Source organism: Pogonomyrmex barbatus, unplaced genomic scaffold (genome assembly GCF_055798465.1).
Source record: "Pogonomyrmex barbatus isolate J1 unplaced genomic scaffold, ASM5579846v1 scaffold8, whole genome shotgun sequence".
NCBI classification, from domain to species: domain Eukaryota; kingdom Metazoa; phylum Arthropoda; class Insecta; order Hymenoptera; family Formicidae; genus Pogonomyrmex; species Pogonomyrmex barbatus.
Genome location: NW_028297182.1, coordinates 1542178 through 1567059, shown reverse-complemented (window position 1 = coordinate 1567059; position 24882 = coordinate 1542178). Strand labels below are relative to the sequence as shown.

At 37.3% G+C, this 24882-nt stretch overlaps 2 protein-coding genes across 5 annotated transcripts in view; one reads left to right on the top strand and one right to left on the bottom strand.

Annotated features, from left to right (window-relative positions):
- The window catches only part of LOC105425515 (uncharacterized), a 141800-nt gene that overhangs the window by 26069 nt on the left and 90849 nt on the right, over nt 1–24882 (top strand). The gene's annotated exons all lie outside the window — the stretch shown is intronic.
- The window catches only part of LOC105425517 (uncharacterized), a 63380-nt gene continuing 51670 nt past the window's right edge, over nt 13173–24882 (bottom strand). For 2 of the 3 annotated variants that reach the window (XM_011636331.2, XM_089084222.1), the window contains exons 2-5: nt 15524–15638; nt 14845–14894; nt 14374–14491; nt 13173–14274 (exon numbers count right to left, since the gene is read on the bottom strand). In XM_011636331.2, the coding sequence (XP_011634633.2) occupies nt 14186–14274; nt 14374–14491; nt 14845–14894; nt 15524–15638 (372 nt within the window). In that variant the 3' untranslated portion in view covers nt 13173–14185. Of the gene's footprint in view, nt 14275–14373; nt 14492–14844; nt 14895–15523; nt 15639–16212; nt 18050–24882 lie in introns of those variants that run through there. The other variant, XM_089084223.1, reaches the window with a different exon arrangement.

The window sequence follows — 24882 nt, the reverse complement described above, 5'->3', positions numbered from 1 at the left end:
TCCGCGTTCGTTCTGCCCTGGCGAAAATAAACGCGACCGTCGGCACTCGTCGTCCGTTCGGTGGCGATAAAAAGTGCAAATAATACGGACGGCAATTACGTGACGGGGCGGGGAAAAGATATTTATAATCCTTACTTGCCTATCGAAGAAACGATCCCTCATTCGAAAGAACATTTAACATTCGACGCAGCTACGATCGCGGAGACGTTCGAGACGATTTTCGATCGATAGGTTTAAAAAAGATTTATCCTGTACAAATGTAATTACCTGCGTGAACGCTTTTTCATTCAATGGAATATTTTGCGAAATTATAAATTTCCATATATGTCACTTGCCAAAATATTATTATATTTTACCGTCGGTGTTATCTCGAGAGATTGTTTTTATCTTCTGAAAGAATAATACTGGTCTGGTAAAAGCCTTAATCTGAAATTTGATTTCGTGTCGCGAATGTATAACAACATGTGTTATTCTTACGAAATACCTTTTTTTACATTCTTAATGGCACGCGATATAATTAATAGAGCGTCTATCACCTTCATTTGCGTAAGATACAGATGGTCATTCGCATTCCGATGAAACGAACACACACACACACACACACACACACACACACACACACACACACACACACACACACATTCATTTATTTTTAAGTATTCAGGAATTAGTAATTATTAATTGCCAGTTGGAAACTGGCGTGGAAAGATGGAAAATTATGGGAGGTAATTATCTAAGAAGCGTTTCACATAACGCGATTTCACGCATATCCGTGACTGGCCGCAATGGCACCGATGCGGAATACGAAGGACATCGGAATTGGAAAGTAAAAGTTAACGCGAGTCGCGAAGGTAACCTCTCCGTGGACAGTGGAAGAGCACGGGGAAAGGAAACATTGATCATTGAAAATGGGAGCTAATTGTCGTACTTTCCCGCGTTATCCGTCCACGACGGGGCGGGAACAGGAAAAAAATTCATCGATATCGTCGCGGATCAACGTGAAAAGTCGTCGAAGTGGCACGTCGCGCGTGTAATACGGGGTCTCTTACGATCGCGTATTCCAATTTGGATGGACAAAGGGATTATCAATCATACATGAGCCGTCGATTAACACGCGTTTTCTCCGTAGTAATTGACAAGCAAACGCACTTGATGCTCCGTTTTGATCTTGAAATATTGTGAGTATTTTTAATGGAATAGTTCAGGGATGAAGTTACGAGACATATGTTATTTAATACATTGTTCGCATGTATCTGAGAATTTGAAGCCTCTTGCAGTCACTAAATTCGATTCTGATCAAAATTTTAATTTTGAAATAACGAAATATATGAGAAAGTTGAAAAATATACGATAAAAGTGCGTCAAACGCACAAGTTAAAAAAAGAAAGGTAGTTTACAATTACAATTATGTAAATGCAACTTCAAAGTATAAATCTTCAAGTTTGCTCGAGTAAACAAAAGTTATGAAAAATTTTCTTCCGGGAAAACTAAGCTTTTTCACAAAATAGAAATCTAAATGAAATTATAATAAAACAGAAATTTAAATTTATATACAGTTTAACTAATATTTTATATTTCTAATCTATCAATTATTGGGAGATTAGTAAAAAAAACGTATTCTTTTTTTTTTTATGTTGCGATAAATCTAAGATTCATCAAGGTCATTTCCACAATTTTTCCTTGCGAGCGTTTCCTTGTGAGAGAAGGCTATTCTTGATTTAATATTTCATTTAATGGAATATAAATCGGGAAAGCGTTCCCGCACTTCTTACACGGCGCGAGGAGTTCGCGTTCTAAGTCGACCTTTAACGGCTTTCGCCACGCGAAGCGCGTTTTACGATCGCCTCGTGTTTTGAAGATCACTATAATTATAAATTATTTACGCGCGTGTGTAGCTTCATGACCCTTTCACCGGGTGAAATATGTTTTTTAATTTTCAAACTCCTCCAAAGGGCCACGTTAAGATACCCAACATCGTTTATTGGCTTGTCACTTTTTTCCACTTATGACCATAACCGTTCTCCTTTTCCCTGATGTGGTCAGATATAACTATATTATATTCTACACGCGAAATCGTCTCGAAATAATTTGTCCCAATGTACGAAAAAATTTTTTTTTTAATTGAAATTGAACGATTTAGACCGATTCAATTTATCAAAATATAATCAAAATGTAATCTTACAAAAAAAAAAAAACAGCAACGTGTTCAAAAATGAGAAATAAAATATTACGGTTAACCACAATGACTAACTGTGTATCTTGAGCACATCTTCCATCCAGTTGCTCTTAAATGTAGCCGTGGCAAATTTTCCCCGCAACTGCGAGATCATTAGGCATGTTATCTCGCGGAGAGAACGAATCTAAAATGTAATTTTAAAACGGCGCATCAGCGTGATTATGCCAGTTCTCGGTCGTTATTTTTAAACATAATCGTTCCTCGCGAAGACCGAGCGAGGAATAAAACGTATGTACGATCTCGCTCTTCTCCCGTTCGCCGGCCTCTCGACCAGCGACTCGCTTCGACGACCTTTATCGTCCTTCGCCTTACGAAATAATTCTGCGCGCGGGAGGATTAATCTCCTCCACCTTCGTTCCGTTCTCTCTCCGTTCTCGTGTGTATGGAGATACATCTCGACTGGGCCGCAGTAAGCGCACGTAAGAAGAGAAAGAAAGCAAAGTGGACGAGCAAGCCGGACCGCGTATGCACATACACGTCGCGGCACGTCCGACTCTTCCACGGCAAATGCCGCGTCGTGTGGAGAACGTGTTCTAGGTCTAATGTCGATGTAGCACGGACGGGCGCAGGAAAGGAAGGTCGACGAGGCGAAACGAGAAGGTGGAAGAGGAGGAGGACGAGGAGGAGGACGAGGAGGAGGAGGAGGCGCGCAGTCCGGCTTTCTCGACTCACGCCGCGATTAACCCTCTCGAGACTCTTCGGAGACAATGGCCTGTATCCACGTCGCTGCTCTCGTGCCCGTAGTTCTGGATTTACAAGTCCCGCTGCTTTTTTTTTTCTTCCGCGATCGCGATTCCACGTGTCGGGTTAACAATTGTCGATCGCGAAAGCGCGGTAAAACGGCGCGATTAAATTACTACCCTACGGGACATTCCGGAATTATCGTCGATGCACATCTGACTGTTGCGTACCTCGGGTATAGGTGCGCGATTGAAAAGAATAACGATAATGATAATTAAAATAATTGTGAAAGTATGACAAAACAAAATTGATACTATACTTTCGTCCAATAGTGATTGTACACAAATATTTTTTTTTTTTTCTTTCTTTCTTTTAAAAATGCTGTCATTTGAAAGTATAAAGATAAACAAGGACAGAAACGTTTGTAAAATATTTTATTTATCGTTCCATGAATTGTAAATACTCTTTCACTAATGCCTAGAAACCAGGTTCAATACTCTTGGCATTTCTAAACCTCTTCTCTTCCCCCGAACCACCCCTCTCACTGTGATTTCCTCTGTTTACTTCAATGGACGTGCACGCGCTGATTTGTTCCACTCGTGGGAATAAGGTCGTTCATGAGATTGAACTCGGAATATTCGCTTTCGAGCTCTTTTGAAATATCTGTATCAATAAGATCGAAGCTCGTAACCATACAATGCACTCTTTCGGTTCTATCGCCGCCGATCTGGAACGCAATCATCTTGTTCGGTATAGAATTCTGATATCGCAGACATCGAATACGGTGTAAGTTTTGAACGCGACATTGAAAACTTTTCAAAGCAGTTTTGCTTTACAATCTTTTCTCTTTGTAATATTCTTTTTAATTTTTCTTCTATTCTTTTATCATAACGGTTGATTGGAAATTTTTTCAATATATTTATATAAAATATACTACACATATACATCAAACAATTAATATCCTTTTTTTTTTAGTATAAAAAGTAGTATAAAAAAATGAAAATATATTTTGATCCTTTGAAAAATGACATTTTTTTAATTAATAATTTTAAATAAACAATTTAAGGAAAAGATAAATTTAATACACATGAAACTAGTAAGCAGACATTTTTCAACGACGATAATGATATTTATTTTAAGTTAAAATTGACTGGAGGACTAAAATATGTACGTGAACATTGTTGGAAAATTTGTCGTCTCCATCTTCTTTTAGAGCTTTCGTCCAATTTTCCAGTTAAGTTTTTCGAAAACTATTATACACGGTGACCGATGCCATCGTATTAGAGAGCTCTGCTTATATTCGCACGTGCCTCTATGAGGCGGTTTTTTACGAGACACTTCTCGAAGTGTTCCCGCAGTCAAGGGCTTCTCGTTGTCCCTGAAGAAGCCTCATCGTTTCTGCCGATCGATCTCCACGCCACGTTCTAGCCTTCGGGCGATCTCTCGGCCGCATTGAAGTCACCCTTTCAACCTGCTTCGTGAACCTCTTATCTGCACGCCGCGTCCATTAACCTCTGTCCCTTCTTCTTCTTCGTTACAAGGAACACGAGCGCGCACAAAGGCACGCACGAAGATAGGAGAGGGGTAATGGTGACTCTAGAGCTTGTTTTAAAATATTATTTTCAGCCGCGGTTCACATGGCCGCATGACAAGATCTGGAGTCTGGATAATCTTTATCAAACTCCGTGTGACCTCGCGACGCCGGTTCAAACTTACGTATACAGCAAGAGATCTTAGGACTTTTCTGCCTTTTATTAAGTATATTTTATTAAAAAGGTATTAAAATATCAAATTACGTGATTTTTCAAATTTATAAGAGATATTAAATATTTATGAATTATTAGAAGTTCCAATAATTTTAGACAATTTTCATTGTAATTTAAGGCTCTCTGTTATCCCCTGCATGTTATAGAATCTAACACTTAAAACTGTTTAGTTGAAATATTGATAAAATTTGGAATAAGTCTCGTAGAATAGACTTTAGAGCTATTTTATGTTTTATATATATATATATATATATAATTTTTTATTTTCTTTTATTTTCTTCATTTTATGTTTTATATATATATATATATATATATATATATATATATATATATATATATTGAAAACATTAGTCTATATCTTAATTATTCAGAAACATATGGTGTGGAATGACAATAGTAGCAAATTGAGGTGATACTTTATCTTATCTCAAATACGCCCTACGTCACGTTGACTTGTCGGCGAGTCACATTCGCGGTGAACAATATTTTTCAATGATTTAAGATATCGATAAATATCCGTGACGCATTACGGAATACCGCCGCGAGCGAGGATACATCTAATATAGCTGACGCTCTTACGCTCTTCCCATGTTTACGTTAACACGTTGAGCAAGTCATCCCTCATCGGCGTTCTATCGCTCGGCAACACCCGCGGACGTCGAGGAAGGCGTCCGTTTCTGGCCGTGGCACGATGGGGAGGGGAGGGGAGGAGGGGGAGGGGGAGGGTATCCAATTTTTATAAATCCTCGGCGGGGCCACGGCATTTGCAAGAGCAGCTGAGTTGTTGGTTAGCCACGATCAACCTTTTACGACTACCGACCCTTTCTCCCCCCCCCCCCCCTCCCAATTACGCGCTTCGTGACACACCGAGTGGTTCGACCCCGGCTACGGCTACTTCACCCCGTACTATCCCGTGTCACACGGCCGAAAGGGCACTCGCCAGGTCGATACACACACACACAAACCCCGAATTATCCTGGAAACGCACACGTATATACAAGAGCGACAGGAAGAGAGAGAGAAGGATTTTCCAAATAAAGCCCAAAGGTCTCCTAGGACGGCGCGTGTTCTCCGTTTCCGTTCTTCTCGGACGAAACCGGACGTCGTCACGTCTTTCTCTCCCACCGTTACCGTGAGTGGACGTCGTCCTTGCATTGAAAAAGCAGCAAGGTCGTTCAGGACTTATATAGCTCGATCCGGACTGGAGGACTCTCGTGGCTGCTAGTCCTATCGCGCGTCCTTTTTGATCCTGTTTCTCGCCTCTCTCGCGCTCTCCTTTCCCCTCGCATCTCGCCCCTCTTGTCTGATGCGTTTTTCCCTCTCTTATTCTTTCCCATTCCTTTCCTCCCCCTCCCCCCTCTCTCTCTCTCTCTCTCTCTCACTCGCTCAAAGATGTCCTACCTTTATGATTCGCCGTGTACGGAGCAAGGCGTGTGTTACTTACCGCGTGCGGCCGCAGGCGATCCTCGCGCGTACGCGCGAGGTTTACGACGAGCTGATATACGATAGTGGATACCTAATCTCTGGCTTTGAAAAAAAGTGTAGTGGCAGCAGCGCGGAATGTGGAATGCGGGGCGAGCGTGCCTTAATACACGACAAGGGGAGGCCTTACGTACCGGGCGAAAGTTCGGCGAGGAATTTCGGTACGGCAAGACACTGAATCAGCGAATTCGATCCGCTATAATCTTCGGGACCCTACCATAAGAAACGTCATATATTTTGCACCGTCGAGGTAGAGCGGACATATACGCGCGATGAATTTTATAGGCAGTGTGTTATATTTCAGGTGCCCAAGTGGTATATCTACTGTGAAACTTTAATCGCATCGAGAATGTGAAAAAAAAACACTTGTATAATTAGGAAAAAAAACTAATTTGCACAAATTATTATTACTTTTTTGTTACTCTTTTTCTGGTCTGTTATAAATATTATTTTGATTTTCTCGTTTATATATATATGCAATTTGACAAAATAAATTTATATAATTTTTATGTCTGATTATAATAGATCTCTATGTTCACGAAAGGCATTATGGGCGAAAATTTTTATTTTACTGAAATACAAGGAAATACATAGAGATCACATAAATGGAAGAGAAACAAGAAAAAAATGTCATGTACATGCAAATACTGATTAAAACGTGAAAAGATTCGACTAGACAGTTGAAAGTTATTTACGAAGAGAATGGCAAGCATAGAATCATTTGTATCCACAATTGTTATCAATCTTACAGATAGACACCACAGTGAACCATTTTCTGCAAACGACAGATAACATTCTCTGTACGAAGAGAAATTATGTATCATGCGAAATTTCGTAACTGTTCCCATTTATTCAGGAATACATTCCGTTTAATCTCCTTATTTTCCAAATCTCGATGCTTTAACGCGGGAATGGCTCGATTATAATCCTCGTCGTTGCGTTATGAGTTTTGCATTATGACCGGAATTACGATGGTCCACTTTATTTTCCTGCTTTATGTGCAGGAAGAGCGAGGAGAGTCAAAAACATAAAAGAAAATGCATTTCGGAGCGAGAATGTCAACATTGGATTAGATGTATTTTTGACGAAAATTCATATCTCATGAATCTTTCTGCAAAATGAAAAACATCGAGATGGCTGAATTTATAAATAAGTCACAATGCAAAACGCACATAAAACGCACGTTTTATATAAAATATATTTGTGCAATTCAACAGATTCTCGTAGATAATAAGAATTCGTACGCATATAAATAAGAATTAATCCTCACAGCAAAATAACATTTTTAACATTACCTCTCTATGTCTCTCTAGACATCTTTCTAGATATTTACAAAGATATGTTGATCATTCATTTAATTGCTAAATTATAATTCTTCAACGAATAATGGTTACATTTTTGATAAAAATACAGGTACATATTTATTATATGAAATTTTAATTTTTATCATTGAATGCATTATATGAATAAAATATTACGATGTATTTTTTGAATTTTAAACGTATTGATACCTCGCACTTCGTAAAAAGCTCGTAAAAACGTAAAAACATTATTTGTGAAACACATAAATTAGAAATCTTAGAATAAATACGGACGATTTAGCGCAATAGTTCCGAGATTTGTGTGCAGAAATGCACATTTCGTCTTCGACGAAAAAAAAAACGCATTCAATCGACACGAACTTTTATTAGTGCTGTAAAACATATTCGACAGTGTCGTTTGCGAGATCGCCTTCCTTCGCAATCGATTTTGATTGAATTGCAAACTCGGAGTATCGTCCGCTTCAAACAATAAAATTTCATGTTTTATCTCCGCGTGCCGTGAAAATGTTTCCATTTATTCCGACTTTACGTCAGACCGTATCAAATCGTTTTCCCGCTGAAAGACTACCCCCCTCCCTCCGTTTTACAAAAATGACTTTACTTCGTCACGCTGGTGAGACTGCATTTCTTAAGTTATCGGTAACGCGCTAATATTCCATATTTTTTCGTAATTGGAACATTTTTATTATTGCGATATACCGGCAATTATGATAGCTAAATTGTCGGGCGGAGAGATAGGGAAAATACGCTCGCGGCGCATGAAATAATATTATAAATATTTATCCGCTCTAGAATTGCAAGAAACCGCAGTAAATCAGACTTTCGTGCTGTACACGCTATATAAATTTATTGTTGTGTTGATTGATTTATTTTTCAGTTTATATGCAAATGCGGGAGATGAGTGAAATCGAGATGTGTGTGCATGTCCTGCGCGAAGGGGAGAGACGTAGACAGGACGAAAGTGTTTTGCAAATCAGCGGTCTTTATTGCTCTGTGTTTTGCTGGCGAAACAGTGCGTGTCGAGACGTGTCCGTGAGTCGTTACTACTTTTTGCCGCGCAAACTCTCGACGCGATTTTGTTCCTTTTAATCGTTCCTTTATTATCGTCGCGGTAATCCAAAAGCTTGAAAGATAATGCGCCATTATCTAACAAGCCGAGCTAATTAGCGCGCATCTGGAATAACAGCGAGTGGAGCATGCGAACAGGTAAGAAAGTAACATTTAAATGAGATACATGGGCTATTCATTTTACTCGAATCTTTGTACACAAGCCTGCATGTTATTTTCACATTTCATGTACACACATTCGCGGAAACATATCCGTGAAAATTTTACAACAAGCAACAGTAACAGTAACAGACAGCATTACTCGGTAAACTCGGGATCCTAAATGTTTAATAATTTTTGAAATTTATGCTTCTAAATTCATGAATACGAATTTGCCTATATATCGCGAAACATGTTATTTTTAACAGATTTGCAACGTAGCAGCTCAAAACCGCATTGTTTCCCCTTTAATACGTCGAGCCTCAAATTATAGAATTTTCTGGAACATTTAACGATTTATTTTTCTTATGCTATTTGGTCGATGGATTAATCTGATATTTATTTTAATTCGAATTATGTTAAAAGATATTCTCCATCATGGAACACGTTTACGGCTCGTTAAGGCCGCGGAGGAGAAATTAAAGCGAGGTGGCACCTTTGATGTTTACGTCTCGCGGCAGTTTGCGACACGTAGGGCCAGCGCGGGCGCGGCTTACGCCTTACGACTTACTCGCGCACACGACTCCTGCAACGTGTTAAAATCCAGAGGTGTGCTCGCACGCCTGCGAGCCGCACAATCGTGAAAAACGTGCCGCCCGCCCGCGTAAATTGCACGCCGCACGCCGCACTACCAACCGACGGTTCGCTAGACGACCCACCGGACGAGATTTCCAAGATTTCGTTTTGCTATGCGGCAAAACGGGGCCTTATTATTTCAATGCGTGTGTTTGCGCACGCACGCGCTTAGATGATCGCGCTATATCGTATCTTCGCCGCGGTGAAGAAAATATATAATTTTACTCTGTGAAATTATCTCTCCCCGTGTCTCCCCCGATCTCCCGTTGTACATTACGGACGAGACGCATGTCTTTATAAATATACTCCCTCTCTCTCAGGGACTATTACGACGGAGGAAAACGGAGATTTAAATTACAAAGCGATATGCATATAAATTTTAAACACGTTTAGTAATTTTTTTCCCCCAAGCGTTTCCCTGGCTATACCTACAGAAGTGTAAGCGAACTCTTCGCGATGAGAAGAGAAAAAGACCTCGAAAAAGAACTTACGAAATATTCCGCGGTTAATGTAAATCTCGCATGCGAGTAATAAATTAAACTTAATTAAGAGCGCCGAGGTATTACCAAGAATCCTCCTTTGGTGACTCCAAAAATTCTGGAACACGTACCCACCATAGTCGCATTGAAAGAGAAAATATTTTTACTCGGAATTATTTTCCGAGTTCCCCCTCTCTTTTATCGCGAAAGATAAATATGGAAAACCCGTCCTTAAGACGAGAAGAATCAACGAATTTCGGAGGAAAAAAATGTCTAAAGTGAATAAGGTTTCTCCCGTCTTTCTTTCTCTCTCTCTCTCTCTCTCTCTCTCTCTCTCTCTTTCTTTTCTCTCCCCTTCTCGCTTTCTCCGCCTGATCCGCATTCGACCGCAGTGCTCTGTGCGAGAACGCGCGCGTCTCGCCGCATGTTGACGCATGTCCCTCCTCCTCGCCCCACCATCCTCGTCCCTCCGATCCTCTCTCTTCCGTTGGCATCGCGCTCGAGCGTAGGAGCCACGTCGTCTGGGAGTACGGGTGTCAAGGGCGGCAGCGGACCCTAGAAGGTGTCTGCTGGGGTTGGCTCCGCGGGTGCACACACAATCGATATAGCCAACTAAAGTTCATGGTGCGTCAGCCGCCGCGCCAACCGCCACCCAGTGTCGTTGCCGTTGCTGCCCCTGCTGTCTTCCCCTGCTTTCTTTTGGGAAGGCGACCTCCTTTTTCCTTCTGTAAGAATGTTCCGCGTGTCGTTACGTGCCGCAACTCATCGGTACTCGAGAACCTTTTTTTTTCAATACTAAAATAGTTTTTAAACGTTTTTCTCTCTTTTTTTTTTCCTTTTCTTTCAACAAATGGTATTCCTAAATTCTGACAAGCCTTTATTTCGTAACCTGATTACTGAGGTTTATTACTAGCCAAACGAATCATCGCGATACATATCGACACATTTCCCAATTTTCATGTTTTTCCTTCTGAGAGGAGAACCGTCCCAATCACCACTGTTTCGCAACAGTGTTCGTCTCGTATAAATATAGATCGGTCGGATGTATCGAATTTGGGAAGGATGACATTTTTCAACCAGGGTTTTTTCACGAATTCAAGGAGGATGTCATAAAGGCTCGGTTTTTATTAAACGGTAAATATAGATAGATATTAATGATACGCTAATTTCACTTGCTGATTATATCTGAAATGTAGAAATTATAATATAGTCGACATATTTCTCAATATGAATATTGTCAGTACGAAAAGCTGACTGTAATAAATATACCTTTTAATTTTTGCCAAGCCTCTCGTGCGCGGAAGGGAAACCTTTGGAGGAGCCGCTCATGTTTCGTTCGAATTTCAAACTGTCCGCAAATCTTTTTTTTGTGTCGGGGCGCGCAACAGGAGCGCAATATCCGAGTGATGAGGTGTAACCATAAAGAGGCGAACCCTCGTAAAAGGTATCACGCCGAAAACAACGTGCCGGCGAGGTTGAAAGCCGATCTTTTTAAAGGACTATCGTAAAAGTACGCGCAGTTTCTAGATAAATGAAGCTTTCATACATATGCTAATCTACGGATTAATTACGCGTGAAAGATAGAGAGGGGTAATATTTATCATGACTTGATCTTTCTCGCGCAATTTATTTAATGTCGACGCACGGGAATATTTCATGTTATCTTGTTGCACATTGACGATACGACAAACGCAGCTTTCTGATGATTCATTGCCCTCTTGATAATTTTTTTAAATTTATAATGTCAAATAATTTATGATTATTTTTATTTATTGATAACTTGATAAAAAACACTAGGAAAGCCATTGCGATTTACCTTTTATATGAAGTCCTTTGAGAATAGTCCGTTTTTCAAGCACTAAATTATAAGAGACTTTTATACACGCGATGTAGTGCGTAGTTTTAATATAAAACTTTTACGTTTTAAACGTTTTTCGCGACGGATATTGTTCCGCATTATTAAAGATGAAGTCACAAAAAAAATGGCATTACCGCGCACATTTCTTGCTCATTATTCACTAGATCATAACTCATCCCAAATTCTGATAGTTTTCGGATTTAATATGGAAGTAAAATACAATAAAAAAATGTAGAATAAAGTATAAAATATAATTTTTTTTTTTTTTTTGAGAAACATAAGATATTGTTAAATCTATTTATCTCGTTGCTCTGCTTTTGAATTTATTTACAATACGTTTACAATTCGCATATCAATATTTATACATTGATTATTATTGTATTTAATTTTGTAAATTATATCGCGAATGCATGTGCGAATGTAATGTGCTCTGTTGCTCACTTTTCACGATGATGTTACAAATCTTGATCATTTTTACAATGATCTTTTACCTGAAACGGCGCGATCACATAGTCGTTTAATTAATACGCCGTTTTATAAATTATCGCGGATGGCATATCTTATAATTACTTCAGATAAAGCGATATACGATCGGTGTGAATGCGACTTGTCTAAGCTCTCAGGGCTTCCTTTAATGATTCAGGAGGCACTTAAATTAATTGGCCTTCTAATGTTAGGAATCAAGGGAAGTTAAACGATATAAAGAGGCAACACACGGTAATAATAAACAGGAAAAATTAGTGATGACGTGTTATCAGCGTCTACCTTGATGCGGGTTGAGAAAATTCTGCGATTCTTTCGATGCTTTTTTAATTATATATCGCTATACATGTCCGCACTATACTTCTGACACTATAGTTTTTCGAACGATGAAGCACAAAACTGCAATAAACGCAAGAAATATTACAAATTTTTACAAATTGCCCCTTCTCTCTTGATATCCCTTTGGTACAATCGACAAGAGACGATTTCAATTTGTTGTATAAGGAGAAATATTACTTCCTCTTTAATTCTCTCTAATTCTCAAGTACATTTTCAAGTCTGTATTTGAATGTTGCAAAATGCAACATACGTAACATTAGCTCTAGATATTTACTGTGTATACGTGTATAGGCACGGAATTTACGATCTGGCTGTAATACAAGGTAACATACAAGAGGCGATAAATATTGTCAAAGTAAAGTGCGCGATTAACGTCGGGGAGTAATGCAAAGCGACGTGAGATTATCCTGTATGGTGTGATTAGCCGTGTGATTATAATTAATCACGTTTTCGCGAGTGTTAGATTAGCAAATGCAATAGTGGAATCTGAGCTTCAACAACGACGAAGCAACCATATAAAGTGAGTAAATTATTGTTTCTTGTTAATATTAATAATGGAGATTTTCCTGAAGTTATATAGATCACTTTCGTTAGATCACTTAATATGTACTTGATGAAAACAGATATTAAATAATGAATGTCAAATAATTTATTTGTTAAAAAATGTAAAAGTTATTAAATATATTTATTTTTAAGTAAGTAAACCGGTTTTATTTTTCTACCTTTTGTAACATATGTTTATTTATTGACAACTTGATTTCGACTGGTGGTGAAATGTTTAATATGATATTCAGTAATTTATTCGTCACATGTATAATATTGTATTTCACAATAATTGTAATTTAATATCTTAATAAAAGAGGATTTCACACGAGAGAGATCGTTTCCCACAATTGGCTGAGTATATTTTTAGTTGATCTCTATAATCAAAAGATAAATATTGTCTCTTCTTCATTGACTCTACTTTAATATAGAAGACTTTTTATTCTAATATTTATTTAGTATGTTTTTTTTTATACGGGATTTATATGACGATTATATATAAATGAAAGCCTGAGTGTCCTGCTGCATTTGTTTGAACAAATCGGAGCGGGACTATCGTTGCCAGTAAATTAATTATTTTTACTATTATTAATAGTAGTATGTTTCCTTTTAATTACTTACTTATATTTCCTTTTAATCGTACAGTAAATTAATTACTTTTTCAGCCTATTTTTCTCCTTTATCTATTTGTTACTATGGCCAATGTTACTGACTTCTTTTTAAATAGCTTTATTTTTTATTATTTTTTGACATTATCCGACAGAATTTTAACTTTCTTTCAAATAATTTTAAAATTCTTAATGCTCGAAAGAATATTGAGCTACGCATAAAATATTCAGAAATAAACAGATTTTGTATTATTAATGTATTATTAATATATCTATAAACAGGAATCATCTTACTTATTTCATAGTTCTTTAAATCAACAGTGAAAAGTGAAAGTCTTTTTATACAGAAAATTTTTTTCTTATCCCTATTTAAAAAAAATTTGTCTCTGCATTCTAAGAGGAATAATGAGGAAATTAAAACATAGAATATATAGAATTTTTGTATATTTCATCTATTTCATATATATCTATATCATATATTTCATATATTATTCTGTATTCTATATACTTTAAGAACTTTTACGAATCTTTTTTTTCATCATTTCTTCACATCATCTGTCTGATCAGTTTCAGTTTTGGCATTGCGCATTGAAAAATCTTTAAGATTTTCTCATGTGTACCTTCTTTGGCATCCTCTTCAAAAAAGAAAGAATTAAACTTTATTTTGTTGCACTAATGAATTAAATGCATATTGCATTATTTTGCGTGCGTATGAGATTATTAAAATTGATTACCTTGTTCTTTGCATTGCAGCAAGGTCTTTGTTATTTCATTTAGTTTATTCGTGTCACGAACGACTTTCTTAAAGTAAGCTATGCCTTCATTCCAACGTATTGTACCATCTTCGTTGACCTAGAATCGAAAAGTATGTAATTAAATGTAATTAAATGAAAATTAAAAAAAACCACAATTTATATTTAAATACACTATATAGTGCTTAGTATATAACAATTAAATTTGTTGACATACCATTTATTTTTCAACTCAAAAATATTAAATTATGTGTTTGATAATTATCTGTTCAATACATATTTCTTTGTTTTGAAGATTTATTTATAGGAATTTAAGTCGTGTTAAAATTTAAATAAAAATTTTATTTATGAGTTTCTCTCTCCTCTCTCTCTCTCTCTCTCTCTCTCTCTCTCTCTCTCTCTTTCCCCCCCTCTCTCTTTCTGTTATATATATTTCTACATATATTTACTTACAAAGTTTAGTTTTTTTGCCATACAGAAAGAAACCTCGGGTTTGGTCAGATCTGCAAGATATGAATTATAGGTTTCTGATAACACAGTTCCAAAGAAAGTAGTATATACGTAATTCTTGGAGAGTTTCCCAAAGTAATATTGGTTCGCAAAATATGAATATTTGAAGTATTTCTCTCTACTTTTCTCATATACAGACATACACAAACAAATACATACTCTCTTTTTCTTAGAAAAATAAATTCGATTACCGATAATTGAATACATATAATAAACTAATATAATATGTAATAATGCAGACTTTTTTATAATAATGTTATATAACGTATAAAATAATTTAAAATATGCTATATAAAAGACATACTAGTACATTTTTATATATTATTTTTTAATGCATAATAATAAATTATTTAATGAGATAAAAAATAATAACGTGAGTAAAACGTGAGTTGTACTGCAAGAAAGAATTCCAATTTAAAATATTATAAAATTATTATTATTATAAATTAAAAAAGGATTTAAATATCTTATGTTATTTTATTAAACATAAAGTTTAATTTTAAAATAAATTTTACAATAAACTTTAATAATGTATTTTATAAATGATAGATAACATAAGATTTGTGTATCTAATATTAACAAAATATTTTATAATTATTTGTTACTTAATTAAGATACTAACGTGATTCACCAAGTTTCGCGGTGCATTTTACAAATGCATCATAATAGTTAGTTAATTCTTTCATATCAAAGGTCTTCGATTTTACATTATTGGACATCTGTGCGTCATGTGCTGTCTGAAATCAACAAAGAGTTGACTACTTAAGTTATCACCTTTATATTATATTAATTATTACCTTTATATTACTATATTAATGTCCTTTTAATTATTTTATTTAATTAAAATAATTTTATTAAATTAGTTTTACTTCATTTTATTTAAAAAATTAAATATTTTATATTTGTTATAATAAGTTTGAAATGTTTTAAGTTTGACAAAATATACATTATTCCGCACACGATTTTGCTTACAAAGTAAAATTATTCTTATAATAATTTCTTTGTTATACATTTTTATTTCATACTTATACTTATATTTTTAATTTATAAGTAAAAATATCTATATCTACATTTGGCAAGAAATTCGAATAGGATTTTATTTTAATTATGTTTTTATTGAAGAGCTTAGAGACTAATATTTTAATTTTGAATTTTTAAAACTTAAATATATAAATTCAAATAATTTTTGAAGTATGTAATTTAAATTGGATACTCACACAAATAGGATTGAAAAAGTTATTTAAGGAATAATTGAATTTCTTCGGTACAAATCAGAAAGAAAATTATTTGTTACGAATTATCAGTACTTACAACGATGACCAGCATACATGCGATGAATACTAAAGTCTTCATTTTACTTTTTTGAAGTGTAAAACAACAGTTCGTACGCTTGCTGTAATATTCTGAGATTGTACTGACATACTGACATTTTGGATATATATATATATATATATATATATATATATATATATATATATGCGCAGACTTAATATTATCACACAAATTATACAATGTAAAATTATCATGTATTAATTATATATTGTTTAATATGTATAAACAGGTGTGCTAATCTTAAAACTATCGCAACATTCGGTATATATTTTATGAACAAGTGTGCTATTTTTTTTATCTCACAGAGTTAATACAACATTTCCTTTGCTGTTGGTTATAATTATTTTTACAAGAGTGACGTCTGATGTTTATCGAAAATAACCAATATGGTAGATTTATTTTTAAATACTTTTTCAAGGGAAATCGCAATTGTGTCAGATCAATGGTCACTAGTGTAGTGTCTTATTTACAGCGCTTTGAAAGCGTATTACTGTAAAAGAAAAAAAAAGGGGGGGGGGAAGGGAAAAAGCATGGCGGTGCCGTGTGACGGAGTGGGAGGAGACGCTTGCGAGCGGAGATGCGACGCGGATAAGGCTTAAGGCTTAACTAAATCCAGGCTTACCCGCCATGATAGATCACGTATTCATTGCTGCGCCAGATAAATCGCGGGCGCAGGCCTCGCACCTCTTCTACGGCCCTGGTACCTGCGGTACCGAAAATAATTAACGACCTTCTTACATCATCCGCTCTAAGAGCCTCGCTCGATTCCACTTGGGTATTACGCCCCCGGCGAGAAACATACAGCTAACAATAACGGCGGGTAATAAAACGCGGCGAGGAACCGCGTTGATATAGCGTTCCAGGGTAAACGAAGGAACGGAACGCCTTACGCGGCTGCAAACCGTCGTGATTCATGTTTGCTTTTGTCAGATCGATGATCTCGTGACTCTCGGCCGCGCGCCAATCGATATTTCTCAAAACGCATTCGCGTTACTTTACTGCCGAGGGATTTACCTGGAGACCATTAGGCGAAGGGAGGAGGAGGGGAGGGGGGGGGGAGGAAGGTATTCTTGCGTCGAGCGAGCCGTTTACGTTTTATTGACTCGTTCGGTTGTTTTCCGCGTACTTTTTACGTAGTGAAAAGTGGAAAACGCGCGAAATTGTAAAACGTGTTAATGTCGAAAATAAAAAATATATTCCGGAATCAAACGCGCGTGTACGCGGAAATATGAAAAATACATTTTCTCCAGGCCATTCGCAGGCAGATCGCAGAAGTATTATTGGGGCGAATATATAAAACATTGTAAATTTCTTCGTGCAAATATCAAGAGAAACTTTTTATCTTTACATGCTTTTTATTTTGGTTCCGTTTCAACGGTAAAAATGTTATGTAGTAACGGTAACAGTGCGAAATATGTTTTATATTATGTAGTTTAACTAGTTTATGTTTATGTTTTAAAAGCTGTTCTCTTGCATAAGTTTTTTGAATTTTTTTCTTACAATGAATTTATTAAAATCTGGAAAACTGGATGAAGCGGAAGAATACATGAGATTTTTAGCAATGTTTTTGCATTTGTTTATATATATGATGAATAACAATATTTATTCGGCTACATTATTTGAATTAACAATGTACATATATAATATGTTGTATAATATATTGTTTGAATTAACAATATCCAAAATATTGGTACATCATTAACGTAATTGGTACATCATGCGAGAATAAATAAATTATTATTTTATGTTAGTTTTAGAATACTGAAAGAAAGATAATTTTATGCGTTATGTTATTCTATTTTTTCCAATTACATTGATGATTCTTGTTTATTTTTAGAGAATAAATATAGACATTCTTTAATTCAACGTGAATACTGAGTTTTAAGTGAAAGCAATTTGAAACGCAAGGATTAATTTCAATTATAATTTTTGCAATTTTTTACAATGTTTAATATCCCAATATCCCACAGATATCCCACAGATAAAATTTGTACAAAGTTTGTGTATGTGTTATATCCCACTATAAACGTTGGGGAATTAAAAAAAGACATTTTTTTATTTCCTTCTAGTTATTTTTTTCATGTTATGGCTTTTAGATTTACACGCGCTGCATTAATAAAGTGCGTCGGGCGAGTGCAAAGAAAACAAATCGGTCGTTTAAACGACCGATCGTGGAAAAGTGTTATCTCGTGCTATCAATCACACGTGTAGCAGCTCGATCATTCTACTCGGCGAAGCGGAGTAATTGCCAATCGATTCGTGACAATTTTCCGCGGAAAACCGTCGGAATGGAACTGAGGGTTCGATCGATCGCGCGGGCGGACGAATGCGCGTTGCCAAAATCGACGATGCTGGGAACCCGCTATCGACCTCGCTTGCAATTTCTACGTTCATTCTACGCAGCACCTGTGTGATAATTAAGGAAGCGCGTCACGCGTGAGCGAACGCGCTTACGCGCTAATCGTGCTTTACGCGATTTCCAGCGAAGCGGCGCGCTCGCGCTGATAATCCATCAACGCATCACAGCCCGAGTTCATCACTGATTCGACACGCGCGTGCGAGAACGCACTGCTAAACGAGTCCGCTTTTCCCGCTTGTTCGCCAACAACATGTTTTTTTCATGGAATTTCGGAATTTCGGTAGGTCTGGAAATGCGTGGTCTTCGTCGTTATCACGTATCTTCGCCATTTTCACGTTGAAATTTGGAAATTGCTTCGCGTTTGAACTTTTTTTTGTCGAAATTGAAAAAAAAAAAAAGAGAGGTGACATTTATAAGTTTTATAACGTAAAGTCAAACAAAAGTTACGGGCTGCTTTAGCGCTGCTCTGAATGCCACTAACTGTGGAATTTTGATTTCTGTTCAAAAAATGTTAAGCGGGGCTATATCTCCACGGTGAAGAGGATCTGAAACTCGCAATTTCTATTTAACTTAACTTTTATTATGTTATAAAACTCATAAATATCATCTCTCTTTTAAATTTTGACAAAAAAATTCGAAAGCAAAGCAATTTGAAATTTCAAAATAAAAATGGTGATAACTCGAAAACAACGCATTTTCGTTCATACCAACTTTGTTTTTGGGTCTCTACTCATCTCTCGAGCGATTGACTTCTAGGATATTTTTGAAATATACCCTGTGTAAATAGGTATAATTTAAAAGATTTTATTATCAGTGTGCTTTTTGTTTTTCTACAAATTGTTTAAAATCGTTTTTTCTACTAGTAATATAAATATATATCAGATGTTAAACAATTTAAAATAATATTCTAAAGTATCTATCATACTTTCAGAAATCTATGAAAGCTCGTCATACCTCATGTCTTTGATTAAATTCAAGTATACATCTTAAGAAAGAACGTTACTTTACCGTTATTCGCGATCACAGCCATCACCGCGGGTACTTTTGTGTCGTGTCTGCCGATTAGACGGTAACGCCGCGCGATATCCGGTATTAGTTCCCGCGGGCGCATAGCGCAAGAAGGGAGTAACGAATCGCACGGCAGCGCGAGTATATCATCTCGCGCTTTTTTCCAGGCACATTGTATCGTGCGCGGCGCGCACGTGGTGGTATCGGTTTCACGGGACGGATGGAGAAAATATAGGGACAGCCCTCTCATGTGCGTGCTGCGCTGCGAAAATTTACTGCTCCGCCACGCCGGCTCGGGGCGCAGCTACGAAAGCGCTCGGAGTACCATTCGGAAAAGAGTGTCTCTGATCGTCGCAATGATGAAGAAGGATAGAACGAGAGAGAGAGAGAGAGGGGGGGGGGGAAGTGATAGAGACAGAGAGAGTAGGTTCTAGGTACCAATAATGAAGGTAACAATGTTGACCTCGCAGGTCAGCGGACCCTCGCAACGTAATCGTTGCTTCTCTCCATCTCCTCCTTCGATCTCCTCTCTCTGTTCTGTCCTTTCGTTTCTTTCCGTTCCCGTTTCTCCATCCTTCCCCTTTCCCTCCCCCCCTTCCCCCTCCCCCGGCCTCTTTACTCTCTTCCCCAGGTTTTCCTCCGCGTCGCGTCGCCGTCTCTCCTTCTTTCGCGTTCCTCGTCCCATCCTCCACCGGAGTATCCTTCGTTCCTGCTCGCGGTGGAAACTCTAGGTGGAACCCCATGGGTTCTATATAATAAGACGTATTCCTATCGTGTACCCCGTCTCGTACTGCACGTGTACCTGATCCCGCGATTGGTCCGTACCCCGCAATCTGCCTCGTACGTGATCTATGTGCCTGGTCTTCGTCCTCTTCCTCTCTCTCTCTCTCTCTCTCTCTCTCTCTCTCTCTCTCTCTCTCTCTCTGTCTCTTTATCCGACCGTATCTCATTGCCGCGCCGAGCAAAAAAGAGCGTATGCAAATCGCGACGCAATTAAGAGGGGTAAAGTGCCGACCGGGGGTCCAATATCCGCGGCACAGTGGGATTTTATCGCGTCCCGTACAACGACACGAGTTTTGATCGCGCCTCCGGATCGATAGGGAATTTCAATATTGAAATCTCTTTCTCCCGTTTAATGAGCTGACGCTACTCCGAGAACAAAATTTATAAAATCTCATGTCACCCTTCCCCTTTTTTTTTTTTTTTTAAATCAAAAGTCTGACTTACGCGTTCGACACGCTGTTTTTAATAAAACCGAGATTTTTATTTGGACGAACCCTTCCCGCGCAAAGTTTCTTATATCTCGAGTACTTAATCATTATTCTTGTCTCGCGCTCATAGCATTCTTAATCTTTTTAATCTTGCCTGCTGGCTATAAGATATTTTGGGATATGCATTTTCAGACGTCAGATTTCAAGTTTTTGTATAAATACGATAAAAAAACGTGAAATATTGAAGAAAAATATAATAATATTTCATTTTAAAAATCTCACAAATCAAAAGAGATAATAAAGTTTTTATCCTTCGTATGAAAAACAAGCATACACATATATATATATATATATATGACGGTTAAAATGAAAATCAATAATGATAATAAATTCATACTTTGTAAGCCGGAAACATCCTGTCTGTATGCATCTCTCAAAGGACGCTACTCGTGGGATCGTCTCGGCTCGAAAGAGCGAGTATTCGAGCGACTGTGCAGCAACGAGAGGTGGTTCGCCGGGGGTGAGGGGGAGGCGTTTGCGAAGGTGATAGGAAGGCGCGGGGGAACGCACGGGCGAGGGAAACGCGAGGGAAATACGGACACCGTCATAATTTAGTCCGGAATACTTTTTTTTTCCTCGTGCCACGCGGGCTCGTCGTCTTCCCCTCCATTTTGCTCGTCGGGCACACGAGAGATCATCCCTCTCTCCGATGAGCTCGCGTGACCGCGAGCGAGATGGAAATGGGAAACGCCGTTACGATGATATTTAAATTGAGAGATGTCAGACGGCGGCCCGGAAGCGACGCGGAAAATAAATGCGGCGTCGAGATGGAAAATCTGTCGCGTTTACGGTAAACTCCGTGCATTTCCAAAGATTCCACCTCGCAATTTGCGCTTGGCGCATTGCGTAACGTTTCGCGTAAACTTCACGGGCGTTTTAAGAGAAAAAAAACTTCTCTCTCGGAGCGAGGCGCGTAAGTGACTAAAAAATTCAAGCCGAAAAAAATTAAATTTGCCTCGATGCAAATCGCAGAAGGAGGCGATTCTTTTTTCCCTTTAATTCTTTCGAGCAACGTCAAGTGTTTAATTAATTCATCGTACGTTTATTAAATTATCTTGAATTAAATTTCAAATATTGACATTTATATTGTCTGAACTTTTTGAATATTTTTTTTGTTTACATAGAGAAAAATATAAAAATTTTTATGACGTAATTCTACAAATATACATGATTCGATCGATTGCGCGTTGGATTTTAATTGATATATAAATCGAAGTTTAAATGTAGGTTCGTACGATTAAGTCAAGGGTCTTCGATAACGTAATAATCTGCGCGTTCAACTGACCATTTAGAAATTTAATTTTTTACTTTTCAATGAAAGCGAGTACTCGCAATCTCCTGAAGAAGATGACATATAAAAGGAGAGGAGCTTCGGGCTGAGAGCTCTCGGCTGCGCGAGGCTTCACGTTTAATTGCGTACGAAGGATATAAAGGAGGTAATGAATCTCTTAAAAGTCTCTAGAAAAGTTTTGTACTGCATCCTGAGAATGTATGGGAGAATAGAAAGATTTAAGGCTTGAAGTTATTAGCGAAGAGAGATTTTTATTCCATCAGACGATTAAAAATTTTTGTTTTTCGTAAAATCTTTTCATGAGCTGGCGATAATTTTCGTGCAATATTCAATTCATTTAATTTGCAAATAATTTTAGCAACAAATAAATTTTTCACGCATAATAAAACTTTAATGAGTCACATTAAAATATACGCAGTTATCTTTAAACATTATCTCGTTTATTAATGATGTTTTGCAATAATTATATCAACGGGTGTTTTTTTTATCTGAATTATACAACATTCACAGGAAATGTAAACATTTTTTTTTTTTAAATAAACTTGTGAAGTCTAAGTAAAATTGATTAAGAAATACACTTTTGTCTTTCGTAAAAATTCACTTTGGAAAGTATCTATAAATGTGTAAAGCATAATTTGATAACTGATTACGGATCTGAAATGACTTAATAACATTATCAGTCCTTGATAAAACTTTGTTTTTCCATTAGTTACTAATCATGTTGCAATTTGATTTATTCGTTTTAGAAACTTGCTAATTTAATTTATCCGAGAAAGATATTTGCGGTATCGTAATTCGGATAAATACTAAGAAGGATACTAAGAAGGATCTTCTCTTTCCCCTGGTAGCTTATCTGTAATCCGTAGCACGTACTCGCATGTTTGCTGGCATGTTCTATCTTCGCCGGGTCTAATGCCGATAGAACGATTAGGACGATAACACGATATGCATCTTTGCTTTCGCAGACAATTCCTTTATCATTGTCTGCGCGTGTAAACTTCACTTCGTGAAAGTACACGCGACACAATTTTTGCAATATTTGAGATAAATACTTGCCCTTGCCTTGAGAAAAATATAATTTCTCGGATCTTTCCACAGCTGAACTTTGATGAAAATTTGTTATTATTTTTTTTAATTTTTAACATGTATGTACATAAAATTAAATAAAGCTCTCGCTAAATAATAATATTTATTTATATACAATCATAATAGAATTTATATTTACACATATATTTATTAGTAATTTACACTATTAGTTTGAAGTTCAGTCGAGTACGAATTAATTTTCTAAAACTACTCTATTTAACTTTTTGTTTAAACATACGTTTATTTTTCGCATGATAAATTTTAATTAATTAATTACAACTGCTGCAATTATATCCGGCACAGATCGTGAAAGAAAATGTTGTTTTATTCGTGCACAAGGAGCTAATTAATTAACGTGTTCGATATTGATCTTGTCGCGAATTGAAGATACTAAACGCTATCAAAAATATAGATTTAAAAGATCTTGTTATCATTAAGCTACAGAAGTACAAGAAGAGGGGAGGGGGAAGGAGGTCTCAATTTATTCAGTTAATTAAATTTAAACCTTGATGACACAAGTGCTGCTAGTAACTTTAGTATTCTATGAAATACACTGATTGTCTTGATAGCGCGTTTAACGAAAAATTCTTCGCGTGGGACAAAGAGACAGAAAGCAATTCTTCTCGCGTGTTGCCTTTGTTACAAAAATAGAAGAGTCTCTCTCTCTCTCTCTCTCTCTCTCTCTCTCTCGGCGGGTCTGTTAATTGAATCTCGATCTATCTCCGTCGAAGTTTCTCCCGAGACATTCTCTTTCGCCGATTCGAATCGTTTGTTCGTGCCGTCTCTTCGCCGCTAGTCCGCGGGAGAAGCGAGGCGTTAATTATCGGAGGCTGCTAAACGCACCGAGGGAAATCTAATTGCTATCACCTCGCGCGGTAAAATAGTACGCGCTTTAATTAGGATCGCGATACGACGTTTATGTATGCGGGCTTGTGTGTGTGTGTATGTGTATGTGTGTGAGATCAGTTGGAAAATATAGAAATCGAGAGTCCTCTTTTTCCTCTCTTTTTCCACTTTTTCACTCTCCCTAGCGTCTGTTTTCTTCCTCCTCTACTTCCTCCTCCGTTACTCCGTCTGACTCCCCCCCTCCCCCCTCCCCCCCTCCCTCCGTCGGCTCTAACTTTCACTCGTGAATCCCGTCCTCCATTCCTCCGAGAGTAAATGCAAGTCGATAAGCGATACCTTCTTGTCTCTCTCTCTCTCTCTCTCTCTCTCTCTCTCTCTCTCTCTCTCTCTCTCTCTCTATACTACGTCTATTGGCTCCGCTCCGCCGTGCGATCTCGCAGACGTCGGTCGTTTCGTAAGAACGCGACTTTCGCGGATGCAACGAAGGATGCGCGAAACAAAAGCGCCGGCAACGAATGCGAAAATCCTCGGGGTTGCATCAGGTGGTCCCGACGGCTTTCCTTTAGTTGCATTCGAGCCCGTACGTGACGGCACGTATGAGTAAAAGTATGAGTAAAAGAGGCGAATATATATATTCTGACCGGAAAGTAGTAAGAGATGGATTTATTCTAAACTAAGGAAACGGGGACACAGAATTGTGCGTTATGTCACCCGAACACGAAATCTGTATTATCTGTTGTTCGGATGAAGGAAATTCTTCTCAATCGTAGAAATTTCTATATATGTAT